Consider the following 19,895-nt stretch of genomic DNA (forward strand, 5'->3'; position numbering starts at 1 on the left):
GTCAAGGGCAGTGCAGTTCCTAAACCAGGTAATGATGCAGCTGCTCAGGATGCTCTCTACAGTACCTCTGTAGAAGGTAGTGAAGATGGGTGATGGCAGATGGGCTTCCCTCAGCTTCCGAAGGAAGTAAAGATGTTGCTGGGCTCTCTTGGTGATGGATCTGGTGTTCAGGGTCCAGGTGAGGTTCTCCGCTATGTGAACACCAAGGAACTTGATGTTCTTGATGATCTCCACTGAGGAGCCGTTGATGGCAAGCGGGGAGTGATCTTGCCTTGCTCTCCTGAAGTCAACAACCATTTCTTTTGTCTTGTCAACATTCAGATACAGGTTGTTGACCTTACACCTGCTCACCAGTTCTCGCACCTCCTCTCTGTATGCTGACTCATTGTCTTTATTGATGAGACCCACCACGGTCATGTGGTCGAACTTGATGAACAAACACAGTGTCAATGAACCTCCGGTGACATCATGTAGTGACCAGCAGACGGTTGGTTTAGCCTCTTTGTCTGCTGCCTGGCCTCCAATCTGGATTTTAATAGATTAACTAGGTCTGTCATGAGACTATGTCTTATGTTACAGGAAAGGAGAGCAGCGCCCTCCCTAGTAGGATGGATACCATCCCACCCTAAAAGGCCAGGCTTGGCCTTGAATGTGTTCCAATTATCCATAAACCCCACACTGTTTTGTGAGTACCACTTGGACATCCAGCAGTCCAGCGAAGATAACCAGCTGTACATTATATCACCGCACCACAATGGGATGGGAACAGAGTATACTACATCAGACATCACCTTCGCTAATTGACACACCTCTTCAATACTATTTTTAATCTCTGACTGACAAAGGCATATATCGTTAGCTCCTACATGAATAACTATCTTAGAGATTCATGCTTGCCTAAAACCTTAAGATTACCTGCAGTGTCCAGCACCCTGGCCCTTGGTATACAGCTACTCTAAAGGTCTCTAAATACAAGGTCTCTATACAGTCTCTAAAGGTCTAGATAATGTCAGATGTTGCAAAATAGAGTCCCCTACAACCAGAGCTCTTTCAACAGGCTTCTCAACAGGTGCTTCACTGAGTGGGGAAAACCACACAAATTGGGGATGTGTAGTGCTCCCATAGGTGAGCTGAAGCTCGTCAATTTTTCCGTAACCTCACCCATTCGCCCCGCTGTAAGGGCTGTAGTGCTGAAGTTGAGCGCTTGCTAACTTCCCCTAAGGCATCTAGCGTAGAGCTTCCTCAATAGGTCTAACACTTTCTAAGTTCTGGATGCGCACTTCTAGAGCTAGAATCTTCTCCATCAGACTAGTAATCTACACTTCTCACAAATAAAAATCGCTAACAACGGAAGACGAATTACTAAACATGTTGCACTGAAGGAGAATGGAAGCCATGATGAAAAAGCAAAATGTTAACATTACTTACGTTTTTGGTAGTTCTTTGGATTGTAACGTTTTGTTAACATTCAGATACAGGTTGTTGACCTTACACCAGCTCACCAGTTCTCGCACCTCCTCTCTATATGCTGACTCGTTGTCTTTGTTGATGAGACCCACCACGGTCGTGTCATCGGCGAACTTGATGATGTGATTCAAACTGTGCATTGCTGCACAGTCATGAGTCAGCAGTGTGAACAGCAGAGGGCTGAGTACGCTGCCCTGGGGAGCACCAGTACTCAGTGTGGTGGTGTTGGAAGTGCTGCTCCCAATCTGGACTGACTGAGGTCTACCAGTCAAGAAAGCCAGGATCCAGTTGCAGAGGGAGGTGTTCAAGCCCAGTAAGCTCAACTTTCCAATCAGATGCTGAGGAACAATGGTGTTGAATGTTGAACTGAAGTCTATGAACAGCATTCTTACGTAGGTGCCCTTTTTATCCAGATGTGTGAGTGCCAGATGAAGTGTGGTAGAGATGGCATCATCTGTAGAGCGGTTGGAGCGGTACGCGAACTGCAGGGGGTCCAGAGAAGGCGGAAGCTGGGTCTTGATGTGTCTCATGATGAGTCTCTCGAAGCACTTCATGATGATGGATGTGAGTGCGATGGGACGGTAGTCATTGAGACACGACACCGTGGGCTTCTTAGGTACGGGGACGATGGTGGTGGTCTTGAAGCATGTTGGTACCACGGCGCAGCTCAGAGAGATATTGAAGATGTCTGTCAGGACATCTGCAAGCTGGTCAGCACATTCTCTGAGCTCACGACCCGGGATGTTGTCTGGTCCAGCAGCTTTCCGTGGGTTAACTCCATGCAGAGTACGCCTCACATCAGCTACCGTCAGGCACAGCACCTTTTCTGCTGCAACGTTGTTCTGCGCTTCAAACCGTGCATAGAAGTCATTCAGTGCATCTGGGAGGGTGGCATCACTGTCATAAGAAGGTGATGTTTTCCTGTAGTTAGTAATGGCCTGAATGCCCTCCCACATGCATATGAGGTATGAGGTATTTGTATGAGGTATTTAAAGTTCATGAAGTTAACAGTGGGCCACTGTTCACTTTCTCCTTCTACCACAGTCTCATCAACATATCCTAAAGTCAACAGTGAGCTCCTTTGGTTTTCTAACATTATGGCACAAGTTGTAGTAGCTCTGGTAATGTACTGTATGAGCCATTCCCTGTGACAAAGGTAATTTAGGTAATTTGGCACTTTAGCTCTTGGTGCATTGGGTACAGCATATGTCTTTCAGGTGGCATATCCCGAGTAAGCATTTGAATCTTGAACTTCCATATGCAGCAGCACCGTTAAATGTTGTGTGTGTGTGTGTGTGTGTATGTGTGTCTGTGTTTTTTAATGCTCCTTGTGAACTCTTTTAACATTGCCAGAGACCAGGACTACAATTGCGTTATCAGCAAACTTGATGATGGAGTTTGTGTTGTGCTTGGCACCAGTCAGGGACCAGTCAGTACAGTAGCTGAGCCTATAAGCATAGTTCCAAACCTGATGGCCCAGGATCTATTATTCAGGACATCGGAAATCTAGTTACAGAGGGCAGTGTTTAGGTCAAGGAACACAATCTTCATAAGCATCGGGGGAAATATAGCATTAAATGCTTAACTAAAGTAACCTACTGTTTATTTTTGAAACAATCAGCCAAGCTTATTATGCAGCTATGGAACTTTAGAGCCTGCACAGTCTGCAGATCATATTTTCCTATCAAGAAACTGATGTGAGTCAAATTTGTTGGGAAAGTCTCAACAGCAATTCATTACAATAGGAGTACAGCAGGACAGCTGTCCATCCAGCACAAGGCTATAAACACAGTGGTAACTGTACTATAAAAGTAAAAGGATTCATGATGAACACATGGACAGCGATGCTGTTTTTTCCCATGGCTCTGTAGACACTCAAGTTGTGTCTGGACAGAGAGAGCACCTGGGCACAGGTAGGAGCTGGTGCCCAGCTGGGTAATTCTCTCTTGTTGTTTTAAGCAGAAATTAATCCTTAGAGCACTGATTCTTTCCACACTTGTTACATCCTTATTTATGATTTAACACATTTTACTGTCAGTAATCATCGAGCAGGATGACAAAAATATGTCCTCTAGGCATGCAAAATGCAAGACTTTGCAAAGTTCTACAGAATGTTCTGCAATATATATATATATATATATATATATATATATATATATATATATATATATATATATATATATATATATAGTGCTTATTTTAATAAGCATCAGTTTGAATATATACAGCAATAATAATAATGCTGTGAATTTCTTTCGCAGGCAAAATCATCTGCTTTATGTTTAGAAACTGCAGATCAGGTGAGCAGTGCCTTGTGATAATTACTGCATTGGTACACCATGCACTGATGATAAAAATGCACACGCCGGCACCTCTGTTTTCAGCAGACACAGCAGTACTGTCTGTGCAGAAAATGGAGAGGCAGAAGAGCTGAATGGCAAAATAACATTGTTATGAAGCCAAGTTTTTATAATTATAAAAAGAACACAATTAAGTTTGGACAACACCAAAACACTAACTAATCAGGTTTAAGTGAAGACCAAGGCCATTAGGGGGTTAAGATGAAAGAAGAATTATACAAATAATTCTATACAAATAAATACAAAAAGGAAGAATATAATAGAACTCGCTGGTTGTCATTTAGGAAAGTGGTAACATCTTGGACAGTTATAGTGGTTGATTTGAGGCAGGCTGATACTGCTTTTATACCAAGGGATGCTGAGAGATATTGAAGATATTGGTAAGTAGGTAGATGCTGATGGTTAAATACCTTAAGAATACTGCCAGGTGTGCCATCAAGCCCAGGTGTGCCATTGTGGGTATTGACTCTTTGGTGTGATTTCCCTATCATAATGGGCAGAAAGGCCACACCTAATATCAAGCAAATCTGTTTTTCTTGCCTCAGTGTTGCCAGCATTAAATCTCACAAAGATGTTTTTCAGCATTTGTGGTAGGAGTCAGCACTTACAGTGCAGATGGAACTGGTCTTGTCCTTATACACTGCCTGGCCAAAAAAAAAGGTCACACACTGTAATATTTTGTTAGACCACCTTTAGCTTTGATTACAGCATGCATTCACTGTGGCATCATTGCCACAAGCTTCTGCAATGTCACAACATTTATTTTTTTCCCGAGTTGCATTAATCTTTCCCCAAGATCTTGTATTGATGATGGGAGATTTGGACCACTGCGCAAAATCTTCTCCAGCACATCCCAAAGATTCTCAATGGGGTTCAGGTCTGGACTCTGTGGTGGCCAATCCATGTGTGAAAAATATGTCTCATGCTCCTTGAACCACTCTTTCACAATTTGAGCCCGATGAATCCTGGCATTGTCATCTTGGAATATGCCCATGCCATCAGGGAAGAAAAAATCCATTGATGGAATAACCTGGTTGTTCAGTATATTCAGGTAGTCAGCTGACCTCATTCTTTGGGGACATAATGTTGCTGAACCTAGACCTGACCGACTGCAGCAACCCCAGATCATAGCTCTGCCCCCACAAGCTTGTACAGTAGGCACTAGGCATGATGGGTGCATCACTTTAGCCGCCTCTCTTCTTACCCTGATGCGCCTATCACTCTGGAACAGGGTAAATCTGGACTCATCAGACCACATGACCTTCTTCCATTGCTCCAGAGTCCAATCTTTATGCTCCCAAGCAAATTGAAGCTGTTTTTCCCGGTTAGCCTCACTGACAAGTGGTTTTCCTAAGGCTACACAGCCATTTAGTCCCAATCCCTTGAGTTCCCTTTGCATTGTGTGTGTGGAAATGCTCTTACTTTCACTATTAAACATATCCCTGAGTTCTACTGTTGTTTTTCTACGATTTGATTTCACCATACGGTTACTTGATCGCCAATCACAATCATTCAAGATTTTTTTCTGAGCACATTCCTTCCTCGAAGATGATGTTTCCCCATTGTCCTTCCACTTTTTAATAATGCGTTGGACAGTTCTTAACCCGATTTTAGTAGTTTCAGCAATCTCCTTAGATGTTTTCTCTGCTTGATGCATGCCAATAATTTGACCCTTCTGAAACAGATTAACATCTTTTCCACGACAACAGGATGTGTCTTTCGACGTGGTTGTTTAACAAATGAGAAGCTACTCACTGCATCAGTTAGGGTTAAATAACTTGTTGCCAGCTGAAATGTAATCAGCCATGCAGTAATTATCCAATGGGAGGCTCTTACCTATCTGCTTATTTAAATCTAGGTGGTGACCTTTTTTTTTTTTGGCCAGGCAGTGTTGTTTGTGATGATCTGGATGTAGTGCCACATGTGAAATGAGTTACTGGTGGAGGAATCCACTGAAGAACAGTATTCTTTCATGTTGATATTTTTGCTATAGGTGGCAACTTTCCTGAACACATTCCAGTCAATTCTCTAAAACAGGAATGCTATTTCAGTGCCTGAGAGCTAAATTCTGACTTTTTTGGGAGATGTTGCTTTATTTCTTGTAGCATTCTATTTGCTGCAAATAATAAGATGAGATATGATCATATTGTCCATAGTGCAAGTCAGATACAAGATGTGATGGAAATAAATCTGTGCCTGACTTTACAATTTTAAAAAGATTAAATCAAGTCTGTGGCAACATAAACAGCATCAGGCTGTGTGGCCCGCACATTGCTACCCAGCTGATACAGCATCGAGAGCCTACTTAGTGTTAAGACTGAATGTATACAACTATGACTAAACTGCTCTCAGTGGAATTTGCCCAGAATGCAGCAGCAACTCAAGCCCTGTAATCCAGCAATGTCAAACATGTGGTCACAGGACCAGGTTTCCAAAAACATCGGGATACAGTTTAACTACATTCAATTTATTACACTTACCTGCACCTGCAGTCACTGGCCATTTTATCAGGTACATCTCTGCATCCCATTAGGTGTATTTTGGAAAATACATAAAACCCATGTGTGTCCCTCTACCCTGTTCAACAATGGACAGTTTCTGACCACAGGACTACTGCTGACTGGATATTTTATGGTATAGGTGGGAGGCAGTTATATTATATATTATATATCAAGCAGATCAGTGTTGAGTTTTTCCATGTCAGAATCACTACTGACCTGAGAGTGTTCTGCCACTGGCAAGGTGGTTGAGAAGTGGGTATTGGCTGGCACAGCAGATCCATATGCAGTAGGTATGTCCACATGGGAAACTACTACCAACTTACCCTGGACATTCAGCTACCATGTGTTACATCATGGGGGGGGGGGGGGGGGGGGGGCGGGGGGGCTTGTGGGCACTGGAGGCTATTATGCATTGGAGTGTGTTGTATTGTAACAGCAAAAAAAGGTGCACTGTTTCTTTAAGAGGAGCTCGTGTGTGTGTGTGTGTGTGTGTGTGTGTGTGTGTGTGTGTGTGTGTATGTGTGTAACTCTATGCAGAAAAAGAGAGGGAGTTTTGTGCTGTAACACAGTGAAGACCACTGGATCCTACTCTTGTTTTCTGTTTGTGAGTAATGCTACCATGGTGCCTTCGACTACTTCTAATTCATGCATGAAGAGAACATTAGTAACAGCGAAATCTGGCTTTACATGGTTAATGTAGCTAATAAACTAACTGTGAACGGATGCCTGGATCATTTATTCAGCATCTACACCATGAGCTTTGTTTGCCTATTTATTTTGCCTCTCAAAAGCCTTTTGCTGTCTGGGTTGGAGTGAATTTGAAGTTGAAAACTGACTATAAAGGGTTAAAACGGACTCCCAGACATTATTCTGGACCTGGACTCAGCTGTCATTGCAAACTACTTGAATGTTGTTTTTTTTTATTTGGAACTAGGCTCATCTGTCCTTACAAACTGGAGCCCAGAGTTTTGCTCAATTTGTGTCATCTCACAGTGCAAAATGGTGTAGGGCCACTTCTTTTTCTTTTTTTCTATGAACATTTTTTTTGCTGTGTTGTGAACTTGAACTGCATTGTGTGAAACGTTCTTTCAGCTGAACAAATACAAAACTAATGGATAATTGTTCACGTTGAGTGAGTATGTACTGTCTTTCTCTACCCTACACACAAGCGTGCCTCTGAACTTTTTGTGAACTTTCACAGTGGGTAAGAAAAAAAAGAAAAAGTGGACTGATCTCTCCGCAGCTCTCTGCTCTTCTCAGCAGTGGATTTTTAAATGTGTTCTGTGCCATCTCATCTTGTGTCCAAAGGATTTTGGGGGTATGAAATGAAATGAACTTGGACATAGATTCATTATAGCTTAAAGTGTATTGCAGCATTTGGATATTATTGCTATTGTCATTATGATGTTTTTTCATCTCTGAATTTTCAAATTTGTATCCTACCTGTGCATTTATGCATAACGCCTGTCATTTCTTTTCCTAATTGATTTTGCATACAAAATGGCATCATCGTCTTCTGAATTAGTTAATTTTCCTCTAGAATTTGAGTCTGAACATACACATAAATAACCACTACAGTGAAGGACTCGACACACAAGTACAAATAGGGCTGTGGCAAATTCCAGATTAATGCAATATTGTAGTTATATGATACCTACTGCAGGGCTGAGCTCATTACCATAATCAACATAGGCTGATGAATGTAAAAGAATGGACAGTCCATTTAACATACAGGTGTCTGATGATTATTGCTTGTTTCTGGGCTTGAGTACTTGTGATATCTACAGATAATGGTCAGTTGAATACACAAAATACACACGCAAAAGCATAAACAGTTGGAGTTAGATTTTAATTGCAAGTGCTTTTAGCAAACACACCTGTTTTATGTGGCAGTGCCCATACAGTTGATGCTAGTCGGTTGACATTATGCAATTCAACAATGGCAACAAATATAGTTCCTAAGCCAAATGTTATGTTGGGAATTGGGGCACATTTTGGCTTTAGGCCAGATGATAAGGGGCAATATGTCAAATTTATAGGAATAGTAAATGAAATATATCTAATCTAAGATCTCATCTTAGAATTAGCCATCCATGCACTAAAAGAACTTCCTCAAAGTATGTATTCAGCGCGTTTGGCAATACTGTCATTCTGTTGAGATCCTCCGTTAACTAAGACATTGTGAACATGTTGGGTTTCCTGGCAAGAAATATGAATACTGAAAAATAAACCAGCAGGATATGCTGATTCACTTCATTGGCCCTGTGAGTAGTTGTAAACGAGCACTTATTGTACAGACTCATAGGCTAGCCTACTTACCAACAGTAACTTAATGTCTATGTTCTCTTTTTACACAGTACTTTATTGTTGCCAACTTATAGGCTAGCTTACTTACTGACAGTGACACAGTATACATATTCCCTTTTGAAGTTGCATTTTGAAAAAGCCAAATCAGATTATGGCTTCATTGATGTATACACATTCTTGACCTTTTGTTTAGGTTTTAAAATGACCATAAATGTAATTTCTAGGGGGTGAGCTTTGATACTAAACAGCCAAACCACTGGGATAAGAAAAAATCCATATGGTTACAGCCCCAGTTGAACAGAAGTAGCTTTATTACAGGATTGTGTGGACAAATCACTTCCAAAAGTTACTTTTCAGTCGTTGGGAATGTGTTGTTGGCTCAGTGCCCAAACCTCCAATAAACGCCTCCATCCCACACTGTTCTACTTGGTCTCCCCAAGGAGCCAGTTATCAGCAAGATATGGCTGCTAATGATAATCAGTATCAAAACTCAGCTTCCACTCTTCTACAGTGTTTACTGGGACTGAGCCACATTGCCAGAGTCCTTCATCAGATGAATACAGAGTTGCACATTGTGGCATGCATATCTCCTCTGTCACTGATCTACTAATGTGCAACTATGAACTACAGTAGGTGCTTGGTCCATGCCATCCCCTTCAACCCCCTCCTAGTCCACGCACCACTATTGGTTCAGGCACTGGTGACACTCAAATGACAATAAGGGAGGAGTCTCACAGTCATGATTATGAAGATTCTATGTGGGGTGATAACAAGAAAGTAAAATAAATAGATGGGCTGGTAAACTGTCGAAAGACTCAGAAATACTCAGCACTTTGTTGCCCTACTAATTCTACTTGGAGACTGCATATTTTGTAGTCCTATTGGTACTAAATGGTTGACAATTGACTTTATGGACAATGTGTCTTCCACCTTTTTGTCACCACTCCATTAATCTTACAGATGGAGTTCATGTTACACACCTAATGTTTCTTTCAAAACAATTTTATTGGCTGATGGGCCTCCAATCTTTGATGAAATTGAGGATGATGACTTTGCAGTGGATAACCTTGAAGGTGAAATGTTAATGTGCATCGACATTCCACCATTACTTCTCAGTGACAAAGTGGATGGTGTCTGCTTGGAGCCAGATGTTAAAGTCAAACTATTGTGTCTTTTAGAGAAATGTTTCATGGACACCTAGGTCATACCTCACTGACAGAGCATGTCATTAACACAGTGGGCACAAAGCTACTCAAATTTCCCCCTTATCATACCTCTCCAGATTAAAAAAAGATTCAATGAGGCACAAATACAAAAAATGTTGCCAGTCAGGATCATTGAGCAAGAATGGGCAGCACCAGCCTCACGCCCTGAGGCACATGGGTATGCTCATTCAGCACTGGAAGGCAGTCATGTGCTATAAAAACACTATTATGATTGGAGCCACCATGACATCCTACCATGTGTCAAGGTGAAAACTCACCCAAGATCCAATGCATTTGCTAATATGTAATAGCTGGTGGCATGGTCGTAAGATCTACAGGAGTAGATCTACAGCAACGCTAGATCTATGTTGATTATACTAAAGTCAAGCAAACAAACTGAGGTATCACATGTTAAATGCTGCGATTATTAATATTAGATAGTTGGCTAAAAGAATCTTCACAATACAGCAAATAGTTTAACTTTCAGACTGAAACCTGGCACAGAAGTGATAACATTGCTCTAAATTAATCGAACCCACCTCAGTATTGTTCTCTCAATGTTACTGGGGCTTCCCCAGAGCACATGTGCCAGCTCATCAGTCTACACTGGAAGAGAAAGAAGCACCACCAGCACCCAACCCACATGGCATCTGTTGTGTTCCCCAGTTTGTCTACCAAAAGGTCAGAGGCATCGGCACCACCCAAACCAGCGGCAGGCAACTCCTCCTAGACTTCCTGGACCTCGCCTCAATTGGTGACCGGAGGACTGGCTGGTGTTTCTCCAGTCTTTACCGGACTTCTTCCTACGTCTATATTTGGTTCTGTTGTACATGTGCCTGTTCCTGTCACTGTTCCCATGTTGTTCCCTTTGTTTCTCTTTATCTCAGTAAACGTGTATATTTAACATCCTGTTTAGTTTTGTCGGTGTTTAACCCATGCATGCTTTGCTTCTTCTGCCTTAGTATATTCTCGCTATCGTTCTTAAACATGTTTGTCTCTTGTATTGTTTTGTGTTGTTCATGTTTAGTTATTCCTTTTGTTTTACTTTTGTTTTGTTTATCTTGTTTAATAAACATTTATTTCGTTATGGCTTGCCTCTGCATCCTGCCTAATCTCCCACGTTATATTTTAAAATTCTTATTTAAAACCGAACAAACAAAGAATACCCCATCTCTGAATTCATAAAGTTATGCTCATTCATAAAATTATGCTCATTACACATTTCCTAAATTTACATGCAGCAGTATTTTTGTTATTCAGGTCCTGATGGGACCTTTGGAAAAAAAAAAAAACTATACTGGTTGATGGGTTATAATGTCTGTATATGGTTTTCTACATAAAGCATGTTCTGTGATGATACTGTTCAGATAATTTGTAAGTGTAGCAACATTTCCTGTTTCTCAGGTTACAGCTGGGGACATTTAAACAGCCAATTGTGTACTTTCTTCAAGAGGAGCTCATATAGTGTGCACACATGTGTAGCTCTGTTCTGGACTTTCTATTGAAAAAGATTTTATGCTGAAATTGTTGAATGAATTGAAAAAAGTAACTTTTTTTGTGATCAAATCAAACTCCCGAATGCACAAACTATCTGAACAGATACTTTGTGCATTCCTGTGTTTAGGACATGAATAAACAGTTCACTATAAGTTTTCAATCAGAAAGCTTGTTATGCCACAAATCTCTGTAGCCAATGTATTGGCAAAATGAGTGTGACAGCTGTATAAGCATTCATTAATAATAATAAAAAACACAAAATGTAAAAAAAATAATAAAACATGAAATTAATTCAGTGAAAGGAATATATATTAAGGTAAATGTAGTATGGATTTATGGGTTTACACTACATAGAAAAAATCTGATTTTTGTTACTTATTTGGGCCTTCAATTGGGACATGCTAACAGTCTTGTATACTCAAACTAAAAATGTACAAATGTACAACCATGTATAAATACTAACATTGTGTATAAATCCTTCTAGATAGAGCACAATATATTTATGTTTTTCTTTATTCTACTGTTTCCTACATACTTTTTATTAAAGTATAAGATAAATTATGCTAATTGTACTGCTAAATCATGCAGGTGCACTTTTCTAGACCCTAGTTTTATGACTTATGTTTGTTTTATGATATGGGATTGCACATTGGAGCTCAGGTAATGCAATCTTGTTCTGCCAAGCTCTCCCTATAGTGTGATTGAGAATAAAGTTCACTTTTGATTTTGACTAAAATAAGAAAATAAGCTCTGATTATGGACATGTGTTGACCATAGACAAAATCATTAATTCCTTAGGACAAGAGTTATGAGTGCCTAGTACTGGAGGGATCAAAAACCTCTTCCAAACAAACTTTGTATAGATCTGGCCTGCATATGGCATAGGCAACTAGGTGGTTACATAAGGGGTCAAAATAAGGGAGTTACACCCCTTCATTAAAAAGGCAAAACCTTTAAATTGAGCCTCAAGCTGTATTCAGTTATAATTGTAAGTCGCTTTGGATAAAAGCATCAGCTAGATGTGACCATTGGACTATTTAAAAGGTAATGCTATCTATTAGAGTACAAGTAGCCTAACTTAACATGAATTAATTACTTTAAACTGAACAGAATTATATTCTTATTTCAAACCTAATGTGAAGTAGCTTTCTAGCAAGCTATGTATTGGCTTATTCTGCAAGCCTACAGAAAAAAAAAAAAAAAAAAAAAGATTAGGTTTCTAATCATTTGCTCCTGTGGTAATTTTTTACCCTGTTACCCTGTTACAGGTGATAACAGTATATTGTAGCTAGACAGGCACCAATTTTGTATAATAATTAAACTCACTGGGTGATGAACTTGTGTGCATGTGTGTGCATGTGCATGTATATGTGCAGTCAATGTGCACACGTGTGTTTGTGAGCAAGCCAATGAATGCCAATTGTGTGTTAATGCATGTACTCATTTAATGTGTGAAGCCTGGCTTGGCTGTTTCATATTTTTTCAAGTTCTCTTATAAAGTATGTCTCTTATATAAAATCCATCACTGTCAAACCTAGTAAACTGTCCAACAAGAATTCTTTCTCAGGCACTCCACTGACCTTCACCAAACCTCAGTTTACTGCTGAAGAGACAAAGGCAGTCCATCCATTTACATATTTTAGTTCTAATACATGTGTAGTTGTAAAGCAAGTGTTTGTATTAATGGCATCCAGAGTGTGGCAAAGTAGGAATGGTCCCTAAGGCACCTCCAAGGTCAAAGCTGGCCTTAAGTATAGGAAACACATAAGGCTTAGCAGTGCTTACATGTGTAATCTGACTCTCACTCACCCTACAACCACGATGATAAAGTCCAGCAGATTCCAGCCATTCCTCAGATAGGCATTGGGGTGACACAGTAGACCATAGGCAATCACCTTCAGAAAAGCCTCCACTGTAAAGATGATGAGGAACAGATACTCTACTCGCTCCTGCAGAGAGAGAGAGTAAATATAGAGAGGGACCATCAGAAAAAATCTCTGATCTGCATAAATGTAATCATTTTAGGGGATCTCTATATTAACTCAAAATTTAAAACATACTATATTTCTGTCTATTTAAGCCTTTACCTGCATAACATTTTAATGGACTCAAAGAATGCATGCACTCAGACACACTTCATTTTCTCTTTCCCCTCTCTCACACTCTCTGTCTCATGGTGTTTTTGGAACCTGAGGTCTGTTGGGGCATAAAAAACTCCATATGAGCCTCCACTTCATCAGTGAAACTACACACATATATAGTCCACTTAATCAGTGAACACAAACAGAAATGCACCTCAGAACAAATGTACCATATCAGCATTACACAGCCCATGAGTTAGTAGATGCAGTGGCTGGGACATCACCAATCACCTCTTTGATCTACACCAATCACCACTTTTGATCTGTCTTTAATACATTCTTAATACCAATACCTAAAGTTACCAAACATTGTATAACTGCTTATAGACACTCATATCCAGACAGCATTGCATATGAATTCTTTTTTAGTTTGACTTCTTTTTGATTTGCACTTCCTAGGAATTAAGCCCATGGCCTTGTAGGTGCTAGCCTTAATCTACCAGGTGAGCTACACGTTCTAAAACAAGCCACATTTCAGCGAAAGTTCTATGCGGGCATTTCAGATGGCTAGCTATGAAACAAAACTGTTACAGTCGAAATCTCGTAGGCATGTTAGTTTTTATTGCTTAGAATAGTACTGCACAAAGGAAGCTTCAGAGATAATATACACTGGATATTTAAGATACACTAAGTACTCATTGACTTTGAAATGCTGTGAATCCAAGTGTTATGTGAGCCCATTTCTGTGAAACCTCCATTTAGACTCAAAAATAGGGATTAGAACACACTATGTGCCTTGAATTTCACATATAATTTCACTCATCAGACATTATCTCCAGCCAGTTTGAGAGGATCTTCATCACTATTACTGTAAATATTTTTACTTGAGAAAAGTTACTCTCAAACACCAATTGCCATCTGATTTTGCATTTTTCTCATTACACATGGATCAGATTTATGTAAGGGTAGTGGATCATAGCTCAGCATGACAGGATGTTAATAAAGGTCTGTTACAGCACTTTATGTAATTTAGTTTCCTTATTCTGCATTACTGATAAGAGCCAGCAACCATTACATAAATTCTAAGCCAAAGACCACCGGACATCTATCTCTCTCTTTTTCACTCCCTCCCACCAACAGAGACTTAGGGTGCATTCACAGCCATTCACATAAGCAAACCACCTATTCAGCTCATAAAAACTAGTGCTCTAAGTGCAATTACACAGCTTGTTATGCCATAAACTACAGTGGGAGAAATCCTGAAGAGAGAGAAAACACAACTTTACATAAAATTAATTTTGTGGTACTCACCTGGAATCATAACAACACATACTGATATACCAAGGTTACAACACACAAACACACACACACACACACACACACACACACACACACACACACACACACACACACACACACACACTGCTCACAGTTCTCCATAGGATCAGTTTTCTCTATCACCCTGACAACCAATGCCTCTTGATTAGGTCTCTGTGAGGTCAAAAGCTCTGAGATGAGTTTTGAGGCAGAAAAGAATAGTGAACAGAGTCTGTTTCTGGATTTACATAAGCAAAAATGACAGTCAAGCAAGTAGCTAGTAATTCTGGGTGGCCCAAATCAGTATTGCTTTGGATTTTTTAGAATTTCGATTTTTTTAAATAATAAAATGCATTTAATAACAGTGGTAACACCATAACTACAGTGTAACTATTACCATTAATTAATAATGTACTATAATAATGTACTAAATGATAATGTGTTGCAATGCACAGATACTTGATATACTGTACTTACATAATGAAATATGTTGTTATTCACTGCGTTTCACTGCTATGTATTTCACTGTAATTAATATTATAATTACACTAACAGTGGACTACTGTAAAATGTTTTTTCATTTAAATATATTTCTATATACAGTCTAAAAGACATATTTTATGCTAGGAATTACCGCTCATCTTGAATATAGAGGTTAAATCCATTTTTATCAAATGTTCACCATGAAAGCATGAAGAACCAGGCAGATGGTCTGTCAGAAAGGTGTTAGCCATGACATTATGCTACTGGTTAGTAATAACAGCATAGCACCACAACTTGCTTGTCATTGCTGTCATTACTACACTGATAAACTGCAACTGTTCCTGATTGGCTTCCTTTTTTTATGGTTTGGTTGGTTGGTCGGTTGTTTTTTTTTTGGCTAAGATTATGCTTATCAACCCCTGGAAATGCCCTTGACTTCAATATTGTACTAATGATTTCATTTAAATGTTTTCAATGTGGGCTTAGATTTCTTGCACAAGGCAAGTCCAGTTATGGTCTCTGTTTAGGACTGAACTCCGTTCTGTTATGTTTGGTGTGTGTGTGTGTGTGTGTGTGTGTGTGTGTGAGGTTTCCTCCTGAGACAGATGTGCTGCTATTATTAGAGCTCCACAGGCAATCAACACACCCACTGCTGGGATAAAGCCATGAGAATTTGTCATCTAAACAAGTGGCTGGGGAGACCACTGTTGATACAATCCCAGTTCCACGAAAAGATGGACAAAGATGGAAGAAAAAAGAAAAAAAATGATCCTTTTTTGTTTGTGTAGTAAAACAGACAACAAATTTCAATGAAGCAGTCAAAATTTCAATTAAATACACAAGGTTTTAGAGATGAAACGAGATGAAACGAATTTGTTAGAAAAAGTAGATGTTTAAATCATAACATGTATTCCATGGGGCTTAAAAATCTGAGAGTGTACTACTGTGGTACTGTAGTTTGCAACTGCTCTAGATGTGCTACATAAAAATTTATTAACACCACTACAAAAATAACCAGCATTAAAGGATCAATAGTTATCACTTATTTCTCCTCATGCAGGAATTGTCCACTGTATTTCTTGCAAGAGATGTAATCAGCTTTACAAGAGAAGGCTTGGTAATTATTTTGTGGAACACCTTCAGACCATCAGACCATCTGCTCATTGGCTGTTATCTAATCAGACAATGACATGGCAGCAACTCAAAAACACATGCACTTGGGCATCAACAAGACCTGCTGAAGTTCAAACCAAGCATATTTAAGTGACTTTGAATGTGGCATGGTTGATTCTAGTTGGGCTAGTCTGTTGGTGCTAAATGAGTATTTCATAAAATGCTGATCTACTGGCATTTTCATGCACTAGCATCTCTAGGGTTTACAGAAAATGGTCTAAAAAAGAGAAAACATCCAGTTAGTCAGGTGAAAATGCTTTATTGATGCCAGGGGTCAGAGCAGAATGACCAGACTGGATCGAACAGAGAGCAAGGTAACAGTAACTCAAATAACCACTTGTTACAACCGAGGTATACAGAGGAGCATCATCTTGAATGCACAAAACTTAAACCGTAGAAGACTACACTTGGTGCCACTCCTGTCAGCTAAGAACATGCAACTGAGTCTACAATTTGCACAGACTCACCAAAATTGGACAATAGAAGATTAGAAAAACATTGCCTGGTCTGATGAGTCTTGATTTCTTCTGCAACATTCAAGTGGTAGGGTCAGAATTTGGGGTAGACCACAAGAAAGCATGGATCCATCCTGCCTTGTATTAGCGATTCAGGCTGGTGGTGGTGGTGTAATGGTGTGGAGAATATTTTCTTTGGGCCACACTTTGGGCCACTTATTATCAGGATCATTATTATGAGGATCATTTAATGGCACAGCCTACCTGAGTATTGTTGCTTAACATGTTCATCCCTTTATGAATAAGCAGGATAATGCACCATGTCACAAAGCTCAAATCAACTCAAACTAATTTTTTGAACATGACAATTTGTTCACTGTACTCAGATGGCTTCCACAGTTGCCAGATCTCAATCCAATAGAGCATACTTGGGATGTGGTGGAATGGGAGATTTGCATGATGGATGTACACCCGAACAAATCTGCAGGAACTGCGTGATGCTGTCATGTCAATATGGACCAAAATCTCTGAAGACTGTTTCCAGCATCTTGTTGAATCTACGCCAAGACGATTGAAGGCACTTCCAAGGGCAAAAGGTTGAAGAACATAGTTTCCAGAGAAAATGGATATTTTGGAGAGAGGTTCCTCATCAGCTGTGCACTTATATATATATATATATATATATATATATATATATATATATATATATATATATAATCTTAGATTTAGCACTTATATAGATACAAAATAGTAGTGCAGGACGCAAGGTTTCCTGGAAACAGGACATTTTGGATGCTTCATCAGCTGTGCAAGAAAAGTGCTTTATACATATATACACACTCACACTAGCAGTAAAAATGTTTAGTTTAGAAACACCTGTTTTTCCAGTTTGTTTTAACATTTAAAGTGATGTCTTGTGACTAACCTAAAATGTAACAAAGGTAAGCGTTAAGATGCCAGAGGTTTAAAACAACTGAACAATTGTCACGCTGCCTGACACCCAAACAAACTACAATACCCATCATGCTGTTCGTCTCCAGGAGAGCGACTCATCCAATCATCGACAGTTCACCAGATCCTCATCACCTGCATAATGACCTCACCTGTTTCCCATGTATACAAACCATTCTAAGACTGTTTGTTGCTGCGAAGTATTGCCTCCAGTTTACCTGAGCATACTGGGTGTTCTTTTCCTGTTTTTGATCTCCTGTGTTTTTGACCTAGTTTTCCCATTACTCTCTATTCCGATTTTTGCCTGCCCCTTGTTGGATTATCTGCCTGTGTTTTTTCTCTATGTTTTTTTGGACTGGGACTGTTTATCTCAATGATTGCGTTTACCCGTGGCTGCATCTCTCTGGTTCTGACCCTGGCTAGTTTAACCCCTATGGATTTGGATTACAATATAACTCCTGCCTTTTATCCGCAAGCGTCTGACTTTGCTTACAACATTACAGAATACTTTGCCTTTATGTAGACGGCAGATTCGGAGGCTCTGATGGAGGCTGTTAACAACCAAGGACAGCTTATCAGTCAACACCAGCATGTCTTTGGAGGAGTCACATGGTCTCTGGATGCACTTGCCAAACAACAAACAGACCAACAGGCCCAAATGGCTGAACTCGGATAGTCTCTAAGAGACCTTACTGCTCAACTACAAGCCATGACTACATTTCCCCAGCACAACTCATCTCCTACTGCTGCTACCGCTACCGCTCATCCTGTTGTTCATGTGAGTAAACCCAATAAATATGACGGCTCTCCAGACAAATGTAGGGACTTTGTTACAGTGCAGCCTTCATTTATTTTTTATATATTTATTTTTTTATTTTTGTTCTGACCAAGCCAAGATATCTTTCCTTACCACACGGCTAACAGAGAAAACGCTGGATTGGGCCACAGTTATCTGGGAATTGTCATGTAACTTCCTCGCCCAGTTTAAAGCCGTTTATGATCATCTGCATGAGGGGAGAGAATGCGGAGAAAGGTTCACCAAACTCTGCCAGGGCAATCATGCGGTATCCGACTACACTTGAGAGTTTCGCACTATAGCCACTGGCAGTGGAACGAAGCAGCTCTGCTTGTCGCATTTCGTAAGTATAAACACGGAAGTACTTCACGAACTGGCTTGCCGTGATCTTCATCTTGGAACTTGATCAACTCATCGCACTAGCCATATGGTTGAATTGTTTTATTCAAGAACAGAAACTGCGCAGAACCAGTAATATTCACTTGTAATATTCACCAGTAATATTCGTATCAATCACCCCCTCCAGGAATTAGCGGGGCAGAGCCCAGGCAAGAAAATCTAGCCAAGCCCATGCAGTGTGATTCCACTCGTTTGACTGTAGAAGAAAGAAGACGCTGCTTCCAGGAGGGTCTGTGCTTTTACTGTGGTGCTGCAGGACATGTTCTGAGGGAATGCAATCTCAGACCTAACCGGGTCGCTTCCACAGCCCATAGAAGAGGCATGGAGACCAAACCACCATCCCAGGTAGTATTCCTTCCCGTTAAAAGGTTAAATGGTTGCCAAATCCTTCACTTTACTTGTTTGTGTTGGTTCATACTCCCCATCTTCTTTGTTTACAGCCTTAATAGATTCAGGAGCAGAGGGCAATTTCATTCATACCAGTCTAGTTCAGGACTTAGACATTCCGGTGGAGGCTCTACCAAAAACCCTTTGCCTGGCCACTAGATGGGAACCCCATTAGGGGTTGTTTTCATAGCTCTCCGCACCACACCCATCAAACTCTCCACCAGTGCACTTCACACAGAGATCATCTCCTTTTTGGTCATAGAAGCCTTCCCCATTATACTAGGCCTCCCATGGTTAGAACAACATAACCCTAGTATATTGTGGTCACAGAAAGAGATCATTCAGTGGTCATCTCCATGCCAAAAGAACTGTCTGACGCTTCCCACAGTTACCCTGTGTTCTACTATCATAGAAAGTCCTGCTGATTCCCATGCCTGTTCCATTCCCCTTGAATACCAGGATCTCACTGAGGTTTTCAGCAAACAAAACACCACCTTTTTACCACCTCATCGTACC

The 19,895-nt window shown here is 40.2% G+C and overlaps 1 protein-coding gene across 21 annotated transcripts in view; it reads right to left on the reverse strand.

Annotated features, from left to right (window-relative positions):
• cacna1c (calcium channel, voltage-dependent, L type, alpha 1C subunit) overlaps positions 1 to 19,895 on the reverse strand; it is a 185,793-nt gene that overhangs the window by 61,480 nt on the left and 104,418 nt on the right. For all 21 annotated transcript variants that reach the window (XM_035522093.1, XM_027008705.2, XM_035522128.1 and 18 more), the window contains one exon: positions 13,147 to 13,286. In XM_035522093.1, the coding sequence (XP_035377986.1) occupies positions 13,147 to 13,286 (140 nt within the window). The remainder of the gene's footprint in view (positions 1 to 13,146; positions 13,287 to 19,895) is intronic.

The sequence above is a fragment of the Electrophorus electricus genome, chromosome 2 (assembly GCF_013358815.1).
Source record: "Electrophorus electricus isolate fEleEle1 chromosome 2, fEleEle1.pri, whole genome shotgun sequence".
Taxonomy (NCBI): domain Eukaryota; kingdom Metazoa; phylum Chordata; class Actinopteri; order Gymnotiformes; family Gymnotidae; genus Electrophorus; species Electrophorus electricus.